Source organism: Crocuta crocuta, unplaced genomic scaffold, assembly GCF_008692635.1.
Source record: "Crocuta crocuta isolate KB4526 unplaced genomic scaffold, BGI_CrCroc_1.0 scaffold352, whole genome shotgun sequence".
Taxonomy (NCBI): domain Eukaryota; kingdom Metazoa; phylum Chordata; class Mammalia; order Carnivora; family Hyaenidae; genus Crocuta; species Crocuta crocuta.
In genome coordinates this window covers 2,678,837-2,688,502 of record NW_027532169.1, presented here as the reverse complement: position 1 = coordinate 2,688,502, position 9,666 = coordinate 2,678,837, and the positions used below count along the sequence as shown (strand labels likewise).

At 61.5% G+C, this 9,666-nt stretch overlaps 1 protein-coding gene across 1 annotated transcript in view; it reads right to left on the bottom strand.

Moving 5' to 3' along the window:
* Window positions 1-9,666, bottom strand: part of COL1A1 (collagen type I alpha 1 chain) — a 15,640-nt gene that overhangs the window by 4,051 nt on the left and 1,923 nt on the right. The window contains exons 3-38 of the mRNA XM_077776794.1: window positions 9,586-9,620; window positions 9,447-9,482; window positions 9,255-9,356; window positions 8,390-8,461; window positions 8,101-8,145; window positions 7,886-7,939; window positions 7,636-7,689; window positions 7,073-7,126; window positions 6,904-6,957; window positions 6,535-6,588; window positions 6,405-6,449; window positions 6,235-6,288; window positions 6,072-6,116; window positions 5,889-5,942; window positions 5,544-5,642; window positions 5,417-5,461; window positions 5,231-5,329; window positions 5,044-5,097; window positions 4,801-4,908; window positions 4,668-4,721; window positions 4,407-4,505; window positions 4,202-4,255; window positions 4,015-4,113; window positions 3,364-3,417; window positions 3,104-3,157; window positions 2,944-2,997; window positions 2,789-2,842; window positions 2,289-2,333; window positions 2,098-2,196; window positions 1,723-1,830; window positions 1,160-1,267; window positions 913-966; window positions 675-728; window positions 357-464; window positions 259-312; window positions 85-138 (exon numbers count right to left, since the gene is read on the bottom strand). Of these exons, the coding sequence (XP_077632920.1) occupies window positions 85-138; window positions 259-312; window positions 357-464; window positions 675-728; window positions 913-966; window positions 1,160-1,267; window positions 1,723-1,830; window positions 2,098-2,196; window positions 2,289-2,333; window positions 2,789-2,842; window positions 2,944-2,997; window positions 3,104-3,157; window positions 3,364-3,417; window positions 4,015-4,113; window positions 4,202-4,255; window positions 4,407-4,505; window positions 4,668-4,721; window positions 4,801-4,908; window positions 5,044-5,097; window positions 5,231-5,329; window positions 5,417-5,461; window positions 5,544-5,642; window positions 5,889-5,942; window positions 6,072-6,116; window positions 6,235-6,288; window positions 6,405-6,449; window positions 6,535-6,588; window positions 6,904-6,957; window positions 7,073-7,126; window positions 7,636-7,689; window positions 7,886-7,939; window positions 8,101-8,145; window positions 8,390-8,461; window positions 9,255-9,356; window positions 9,447-9,482; window positions 9,586-9,620 (2,369 nt within the window). The remainder of the gene's footprint in view (window positions 1-84; window positions 139-258; window positions 313-356; window positions 465-674; window positions 729-912; window positions 967-1,159; window positions 1,268-1,722; window positions 1,831-2,097; window positions 2,197-2,288; window positions 2,334-2,788; window positions 2,843-2,943; window positions 2,998-3,103; window positions 3,158-3,363; window positions 3,418-4,014; window positions 4,114-4,201; window positions 4,256-4,406; window positions 4,506-4,667; window positions 4,722-4,800; window positions 4,909-5,043; window positions 5,098-5,230; window positions 5,330-5,416; window positions 5,462-5,543; window positions 5,643-5,888; window positions 5,943-6,071; window positions 6,117-6,234; window positions 6,289-6,404; window positions 6,450-6,534; window positions 6,589-6,903; window positions 6,958-7,072; window positions 7,127-7,635; window positions 7,690-7,885; window positions 7,940-8,100; window positions 8,146-8,389; window positions 8,462-9,254; window positions 9,357-9,446; window positions 9,483-9,585; window positions 9,621-9,666) is intronic.

Below are 9,666 nucleotides of genomic sequence, written 5' to 3'. Positions count from 1 at the left end.
TCAGCTGGGCCCCCCAGCCTCCTGACACCCTGTGCCCCCCACCCCCACCCCCTGAGCGGTGGAGTATCCCCTGCAGGTACTCACAGAGGGGCCGGGAGGACCGACTCGGCCAGCAGCACCAGGGAATCCAGTAGCACCCTGGCAAGAGAGGACAGCGCGTCAGGAGGGGCGCGGCCCCCTCACCGGGCGCGGCCCCCCCCACCTCTGAACGCGGGCTGGAACGAGAGCCCCAGCAGGGACACCGAGTGACATACTCACAGGGGGACCAGCGCTGCCTCGAGCACCTTTGGGTCCAGGAGCACCAACATTACCCTGTGGGAGAGCATGGAGCCATGTGGATCGGGCTGGGCCCGGGNGATGGGGCCGGGGGGGCCAGTGGGGCCAGCGGGGCCAGGGGGGCCGGCATCGCCTTTAGCACCAGCATCACCGGGTTCGCCTTTAGCACCAGGTTGGCCATCAGCACCCTGGGGGAGGAAGGGGTGAGGTGAGCGGAGGAGGGGATACGGCGGCATGGGGAGCTGGGGGTGCACGGGGCTGGGGTAAGGGCAGGAACCCCGGGCAGAAAGATGCTCGAACGGGACATGGCCCACTCTCCACGCCTCCGTCCCCGAGCAGTCGCCCGAGGTCCCGGGTCCCAGTTGGTGACAGAAAATGATGGGGGTCTTGGTACTCACAGGGGGACCAGCGAAGCCAGCAGGGCCGGGGGGGCCAGGCTCACCACGGTCTCCCTAGAAGAAACGGAGGCAGACTGAAAGGGGCTCCCACATGGGGGAGATGGGGTGGGCCGGGGCAGAGAGGAGGGGGAGGGGCGCCCTGAGGAGTGCGGCCCCAGGGCCCGGACCAGGTGGGTCACAGAAAAGGGGGCGGGGAAGTGGGGAGCAGAGGGGCGGAGTGCGGGTCTTCTGTACTTACGGGGGCGCCGCGGGCTCCTGTGGGACCAGCGGGGCCGCTGGGACCAGCTTCACCCTGAGCGGGAGGACCAGGAGGCTCAGGTCAGCTGCCAGCAGATGACCCCGAGACAGTCTCCCCTCCTTGCTGGCCCTCCCGCCTTCAGGTCACCAGCGCAGAATGGCAGGACCTGCCTCTCCAGCCCCCCTCCTCCAGAACCATGCCCGGGTTTGCCGGGGAAGCTGTGTGTTCCATGGTGGAGTCACCTCACCTTGTCACCAGGGGCGCCAGCGGGGCCAGGGGGACCGATGGGGCCAGTCAGACCACGGACGCCATCTTTGCCAGGAGAACCATCAGCACCTTTGGGACCAGCATCGCCCTAAAGGCACAGGGAAAGTCTGAGACTTCCGGTGGGGAGGGGGACAGGGAGGTGACCCGTAGCATCCTGCCACTCACTGCCTTCCTCTCCTCCCCAGCTCTGCCCGCGGGGCCCCGGCCTGTGCTTGGGGCTCGAGATCTTTCAGAGGAAAAGGCACCTGCCCAGTGGAACCTAGGGAAAGTGGCCCGTGGCTTGTGTAGAGGGACGAATAAGGGATGCCCCATCCGTGGGGCCACTCTGCTTCCCGTTACCATGGTAACTCATGGGGAGGGAAGAAGGGCCTAGATTGGCTGGTAGAGGATTTATCAGTGAAGAGGCCAGGAGGGAAGAAGGGAGGACCAAGGAGAAGAGGAAAAGCTCCCAGGGAAGGTGGAGAGAGAGGCTGAAGCATCCAAAGCAGGGGGAGAGAGAGAAGGGAGCCCTGCACGGCTCAGGGGTGGGGGTGTGGAACTCACTCTGTCACCCTTAGGGCCTGGAAGACCGGCTGCACCTCGTTCACCAGGCATTCCCTGAAGGCCAGGAGCGCCCTGGCTGCCGGGGGCTCCAGGGGCACCAGCATCACCCTAGGTGACAACCGAGAGGACTGGCATGACGTGTGGGGTCCCAGGAGTGGGTCACGGCCCTGAGCCGCCTCTTGAGGTCTCCCGAGGGTAAAGATCAGCACCGGCTAAGAGCAAAGGCTCCCAGCCCGGAAGTTCAAGGCTGCACGTGGACCCCGCCCCAGCCAGTGCTGTTCCCCCTCCCATCCTGCGCCCACACTTGGTGGCTGTGGCCAGAGCCAGGCGCCCCAGCCTCAAGAGGGGCCAGAGGCATCCCCATGCTGTCCTCACCTTAGCACCGTCATTGCCAGGGGCACCATTGGCTCCCCGAGGACCTGCGGGACCAGGGGGACCTTGCACGCCGCGTTCACCAGGGAAACCTCGCTCGCCCTGGAAAAGAAGGACAGGGCGCGTGATGGCTGCTCGAGACACAGGGCCAGGCGTAGGGCATGTTGGCGGGGACAGGAAGAGGCTCTACTTACTCTTGCTCCAGAGGGGCCGGGGGCACCAAGATCTCCAGGAACACCCTGAGGGGGAGGGAGGGACAGCCCGTGAGCCAACCCCACCTCGGCCCTCCCCCCGCACTACAAAGCATCCCTGTTCCCCTGGGGGGCTGGTCCTTGGGGTCTGTCATTGGAGACCAGTCCCTTCTCAGCACTGATCTGGGATCCTTCCTCTACTTCCCCTGGGGGTGTGTCAAAGACGGCCCTCTCCCCAGACTTGGGGCTGAGGGAAAGTCGGAGGTATCCCTGCAGCTCTAAAAAAACAAACAAACATCGTGCAGACTAGCACCTTCTAGATCATATCATGCAGCTGTCTAGTGCCCTGCTTCCCTCTGTGTGGCTCCCTTCGTGACGGGAAGTCCTGCAGGGTGTCTGATCTTGCTCCCTCTGGCTGATGGTTATTTGAGCAGCAGGGAGGACTGGCTTCTCCCTCTAAATGCCCCATGGCGCCCACCTCTCCGGCCGCGGCTACCTCTTACCTGCTCGCCAGGTTTGCCTGCTTCACCGGGAGGTCCAGCGGGGCCAGGAAGACCCTGTAGGCGGGAAATGGGGGAGGTGACGGGGTGGGATTAGAATCTGAAGACGAACAAAGGGGAGCCCATACCTTAACCCCCTGCCAGCCTTGAGGCCTCACCTGGAATCCGGGGGACCCAGCAGGGCCTTGTTCGCCTCTCTCACCAGCGGGGCCCTGTCACAGAGAGAAGGCCGTGGTCACCGGAAGACCCAGGAGAAAAGGGGTGGGGGGGGGTCTCTGCAGTTGGGGCCTCCCCAGGCTGTCTATCAGGGACACTTACGGCAGGGCCGGGGGGTCCCTGAGCTCCGGCTTCTCCGTCTTTGCCAGCAGGACCCTGTGGGGAGACAGCAAAGGATCAGGGTGGTGACAGGGGCAGCCGTTAGAGGAAGAGGGGCAGGTGCCTGAGGCCGGGGGGACAGAGCAGAGGGGCCTCTGATGTCCTGGTGACGGCTGCAGCCTTCGGCACCCCTCCTGCAGGGAGGGAGGCTGTGTCACGAGCGGGGGCAGGAAGGGAACAGGAGGCCATAGGGAGATACTTACAACAGCGCCAGGGGGCCCGGGGACACCGCGCTCTCCCGCCTTGCCAGGCTCTCCCTAAGGGCAAAGACAGTCAGAGTTAGGGGGGCTCACGGGGGAAAACGGGCCCCCTGCGTCCTTCCTGGTCACCCCGAGCGGCTTCTTTTAGGGGTTTTCTTCTCTCCCAGCTCTGGGCCTGCGGAAACGCTTTGGTGGCTTTCACTGCTGGTCCTTTAGTGTGTCCCTGAGGCCTGTCCCCCGCCCCCCCCGGACCCCCNCAGGCCCCCGTCCCCACCCCCTCCCTTCCTTCTCGCCACCATATGCCTGTGGTGACCTGCTTGCAAAGGGCTTTCTGCCATCTCCTCTGGTACCTCCTTTTCAACCTCAAAGGACCCACCAAGCTTTGGAGTGACTTTCATACAAAAGGCCCATTCTACCCCTATATGTGTGTGGGGGGGAGGGGCTCCAACAATACTTGCTTCCAAGGATACAGCAACGGGAGTGGAGCCGGGATCAGTCTCTCGTTTTTATGGATAGGGAGACTGAGGCCCAGAGAGGGGCAGTGAGTGGCCTGAGGCCACACAGCAGGTGGTAGAGCTGGGACCGGAGGCCAGGCCGCTCATCTCCCAGGAGTGCCTGTCCCCGGCTCCGCAACGTCCCTCGAGGAATACTCACAGCAGCACCTTTAGGCCCAGGGAATCCCATCACGCCAGCCTGACCACGGGCACCGGGGGGACCTGGAGGCCCGGGGCGACCATCTTGACCAGCGGGACCCTAAGGATGGGAGGCACGGAATTGGAGGTGAGGACAGAGAGCAGGCGGGCGGGAGCGCGGGAGGGGCCCCGGGGGGAGCGGTACTTACAGGGGGGCCAGTCTTGCCGTCTGGACCGGGGCTGCCAGGACTTCCGGTCAGACCCTAGCGGGGAGGGGGCAGAGACGTGTGAGTGAGGGCGGCAGGAGAGGCCCTCTCTTCCGAGGGCAGATCCACAGCGCTGCTCCTGGCGCCCCGCTCCAGACCCCACACAGGGTGGACAGAGGGGCCACTGGGCAGAGGGGCCGAGACTCACCTTGGCACCGGGCAGACCAGCCTCACCGGGGCGACCAGCTTCACCAGGAGAGCCTTTGGGGCCAGCAGGGCCAGGAGAACCACGTTCGCCAGCGGGACCCTGGTTGGGGGCATCACGGGGACAATTAGGGGCTTGAGTCTAGGCTTCTTTGCCACGGGCTGGCCTCTTAGTGCGGCAGGGTGGGGTAGCAGGGGGAAGGTCAAGGCGANGTAATGTCCACAGAGCAGCAGGGCCCGCGTCCCAGCCGTGATGACAAGTTACCTTGGGACCAGCAACACCATCTGCACCAGGGAAACCGCGGCTGCCAGGTCCGCCCTGCAGGAGGAGAGGAGGCCAGTGAGCTCCGACACAGGGGCACCAGGCTGGCACTGGGGGCGAAGAAAGGGACACTTACACGCTCGCCAGGGGGTCCGGGCAGGCCAGTGGGTCCGGGTTCACCTCGGGCTCCTCGCTTTCCTTCTTCCCCAGCAGGGCCAGGGGGGCCTTGAATACCAGTGGGGCCCTGGAGAGGGCAGAGACGGGGGGGGGGGGGGGCGGGGCCGGGGGGGGGGGNNNNCCCGGTGCCAACTCCCGTCCTCCCGGGGTCTCCCTCCCGGCGTTCCCCGGGGCAGATGGGCTGAGCTGCGGGGGGACTTACGGGCTCTCCCTTGGCGCCAGCGTCTCCTTTGTTGCCGGGAGCACCGGGTTCGCCCTGCGGGAGGGAGGAGAAGATGAGCGGAGAGTCGGGGGCACCTGGCTGGCCTGGGTCCTCATGCTTGTCAGGCGGGGCCACACCGGAGCCAGCGCGTGGGGGGTGGGGGCCCAGGTGAGAGAGTGATACTTACACTGTTACCCTTGGGACCGGGAGGGCCGCTGGGGCCCTGGGGTCCAGAGGGGCCTCGGGCACCGGGGAAGCCGGGAGCACCAGCAATACCAGGGGCGCCCTGTGGGAGGCAGAACAGGTTGAGCCCAGGAGTGCAGGGCACGGGGCAGGTGGGAGGGGGCACCAGGGAGAGCTGCAGGATACTTACGTTGGCGCCTTTAGCACCAGGCTGTCCATCAGCGCCGGGGTTTCCCTGTGGCCCAGAGAGAGGGGGGTGAGTGACAGGCGAGGACTCTGGATTGGGGAGTGGCACAGGGGCACAGAGGAGCACTTACGGCAGGGCCGGCAGCACCAGCTGGGCCAGGGGGGCCGGGCTCACCACGCACACCCTGGGGACCTTCAGAGCCGCGGGCTCCTTGGGGACCAGCTTCGCCCTGCATAGGAAACAAGGACAGGTCAGGAGCCACCGTGGGAGGCCAGCCTCGCCTTTGGATGCTGGGAGGTGAGGGCGGACGGCAAGGACAGGAGGCCGAGAATCAGGACTCCTCGATCAGAGAAGGGGACCTCAGGACAAAGGTGCTGGGGCCTGGGCTTCTCTGGGTCGCGCTGGTTTGGGGAGCAGGGAGGCACCCCTCTCTTGGCCCGTGAGCGCTGTGCTCAGAGGGGGGCAGGGGTCTCACCTTAGCACCAACAGCACCGGGGAAGCCAGGAGGACCAGCGGGGCCAGTGGGACCCTGTGAATGAAATGGAGACGTTACAGCTGCACGTCACACCCTGGGACAGAAGAGGTGCTGGGATTCGGAGCCAGGGCGCCCACCCCTGAGTGGGAGCCCCAGGCACTGGGGCCCAGAGGCCATACTCACAGGGGGGCCAGCAGCACCAGTAGCGCCATCATTTCCACGAGCACCCTGCGGGAGAGAGAGGGGTAGCTCCAGTCACGTGCACTGAGCACTGGCTGGTCCCCGTAACCCCTCAGGAGCCCCTTCCAGAGCCCCGGGATCCCCCCAAGGGGCCAAGTGTACTTACAGCAGGGCCGGGGGCTCCAGGGCGGCCTCTCTCGCCAGGCAGACCACGGGGGCCCTGACGACCAAAGCCAGAAAAAACCAAGTGAGACAGGAGACAGCCCTTCCCACCCAAATCCCATCTCGCCCCTCTACCCTGCTCTCTCTCTTCCTTCTAGACCTGAACACACTCACCATCTGACCAGGAGCTCCATTTTCACCAGGGCTACCAGGCTCACCCTAGAGAATAGAGAATAAAGTTAGGAATTAAAGTTCATGGTGGGTCTGGGCTGTGGAGGCCCAAGATATTCAGACACCCTCTTACCTTGGGACCAGCGGGACCAGCATCACCCTTGGCACCGTCCAAACCACTGAAACCCTAAGATAGGGAAGAAGGGCCAAGGTGAGTGCCACTGGAAGGGGTGGGCCCCCTTGACCCCCATGTTGACCTGGGAAGGTGCTTCAGGGGGTCACCACAGCCATCCCCCTGTCTCTGCGCTAGACTAGACCCCAACTGGCCCAAGATCCCACCCAATCCTTTGATGGAGATTTCTCTCCCAATGAAGGGAAGTTCTTTTGGATGTCTACTCTCCATCTCTTGGGATTTATGTAGCTGACACCGACCTCGATACACACAGGAGGATCCTTTGGGCAAAAGGAGCTAGGACGGTGGGGTGCTACAAAGAGGACTTACTCTGTGTCCCTTCATTCCAGGAAGGCCAGCTGTTCCGGGCAATCCCCGAGCACCCTGGAGAGGAAAGAAGGAGAAAGGCAGGGCCATTAGAAGACGCCACTGTAGACCCAGCTCCCAAGTGGAGCCCACCTGCAGCAAAGTCCAGGGCCAGCCACGTGCTTCTGCTCACCTGAGGTCCAGGGGGCCCACGCTCACCGGGACGACCAGGCTTTCCGGCTTCACCCTGAGAGGGAGAGAAAATGCCATCATGCCCATGCCTTGGAAGAGTGTGGGAGGTCTGAATTTTCTTGGTGGTGTTGAAGGTCCGGTTTAAGAGCCCAGAATCTTGTCTTTGATTTTAGAGGTCAGCTTAAATCTATGGTGAAATCTTTGCTTGGTGACTTTCGAGTCCCTCCAAGGGAATTTCTGTATTTCTGTGTATGGATAGCAAATCTGAGGTGCCCAGAGCAGCTAAGCCTAAGGAAGTCATTCACCCCGAGGGAGGGGATGGGGATCGCTTTGTGGTGGCTGAATTGAGGGGAAGGATCAATGACCTCCATTGGGGAGATGGGGAATATCCCATAAAGGGTGAAGATCATTGTTCAAGGGCAGTCCCGTGCATCAGGGAGAACATGGCCTCCTTTCTCTGGGTATCACCCTCAAAGGTGGTGAGGCATTGGGGTAGAGATTAGAGGGACCCAGCCCATGGAAGTGTTGGGGGCTAGATGGGATCTTCTCGCCTGGGTTACTTACATCATCTCCGTTCTTGCCAGGAGGGCCAGGGGGACCACGGGGACCCATGGGACCCTAGAGGAAACAGGAAGAAGGGAGATTAGAATGACCAGGATAAGGGGGATAAAAGAAGGGGAAGGCTGGGATTGGAAGGAGGAGGCAAAGAAGACTCAGATGGCAGTGGTGGAGGGGTCCTTCAATCGAAGAATCCACGTATTTGTAGAGGGAGGGTATATTTGGATAGAGTACAAGTAGGGAGGGCGGCACTTACTGAGGCTCCAGGCTCGCCAGGCTCACCAGGGGGGCCTTGGAAACCTTGGGGACCCTGGAGGACAAGGAAAGAGGGATTTGGTTAGGACAGGTCCCTGCCAGTCTTTCCCCATCTCACCAAGAGATCTCTCAGAGCACCTGCCCTGCGCTCATCCCAATCCTCCCTTCAAAAGACCAAAGCCCAGGGTGGTATATGATGACATCCTGGATACTTACAGGTGCGCCAGGGGGACCAGGGAGACCACGAGGACCAGAAGGACCCTACAGAAGGAGAAAGAAAAGAGATTCCTCTGTAGGAAAGTGCAACGTGGGTGTGATCTTGCTGCCTCTGAGTGGTTCCTGTTGGGACCACCCACTTGTCTTGCAGCCTCTTTGAATTTCAGCTTCCCAAAATCTCCTTGACCTCCAGAGTTATCTATGCCACCCCCCGTAAACCACCCCTGGCCCATCTTGTCTGGATTCCCATTGGCTCCTTTTCTGTCATCTCTGCACCCCAGTGGCTCACCATGGGGCCAGGCACAGAGATTCCTCCAGCTGACTTCTCATCATAGCCATAAGACATCTGGGGAGCAAAGTTCTAGAGGAAACAAGAGAGAGGAGAAGGCATGAGAAGTCGGTGAGTTGAGAGGCGAAACGTCACTGACAATGGGATATTGACATATGCCTCCTGACTTGATGCACTAAGGTCAACAGCATCACTTGTGAGATATTCCTGCCCCGAACACATGGCTCAGCTCCAATTACGGGGACCCATCCGGCCAACCGGAGCTGAGGTCCCCTAAAATAATCGGCCTTTACAAACTGGCTTCTTCAAAAAAATTTTGGTGCCATGAAGGACAGTGAAAGTCTGAGGAATGTTCCAGAGTAAAGGAAACTGAAGAGCTACGGCAATTAAATGCAATTCATGATCCTGGATCCCGAAAACAGATGCCATAAAGGGTATTGTTGGGATACTGGTGACATTTGGATAGGGACTGTGTAGTAGATCATAGTCATGTATCAGTGTCAACGTTTTGAAACGTAATCACTGTACAATGGTCACGTAAGAGAAAGTTCTTGTTCTCAGGAAATTCAACTAAAGTAGTTTGGAGCAAAAGCACATAACATCAGCAACTTACTCTGGAAGGAACGGCTCAGAAGGAAAAGTAACAATTATATGTATACATAGAGACTGATAAAGCAAATGTGACAAACTGTGAAGGGTATGTGAGAGTTCTTGGCACTATTCTCGAAGCTTTTCTCTAAGTTTGAAACCATTTCAAAATACAAAGTATGCCATCTGCCAAAAAACACACAAAAAACCAAAGAACAGGAGGTGAGGGGAAGCACACAGGGCTGGCCTGCCAGGAGTGTCTTGAATCGTCACTTACTCCTCCGAGGCCAGGGGGCCCGGGGGGTCCGGGAGGGCCGGGGGGTCCAGGAAGTCCAGGCTGTCCAGGGATGCCATCGCGGCCAGGGGGGCCGGCAGGTCCCTGCAGCGGGAGAGGGCGGGGCGTCGGTGAGCGGAGGCCCGGAGCCACGCCCACCTCTAGCCCCGACGGCAGAGAGCGCGCGACGCTTACCCTTGGGCCTCGGGGGCCAGTGTCTCCTTTGGGTCCCTATGGGGTAGGGGGAGAAGAAGCAAAAGAAGTCGGGTTAGAGAAGGGAGGCGCTTGACGACTCTCGGGCGGGTGGCAAAAGTCGAGGGCAGAGGATGATTACCTCGGCTCCGGTGGTTTCCTGGCCGGTAGGTGACGCTAGAGGAGAAGACACGCGGGTGAGCGGCGGCGGCGCCCGGGCTGC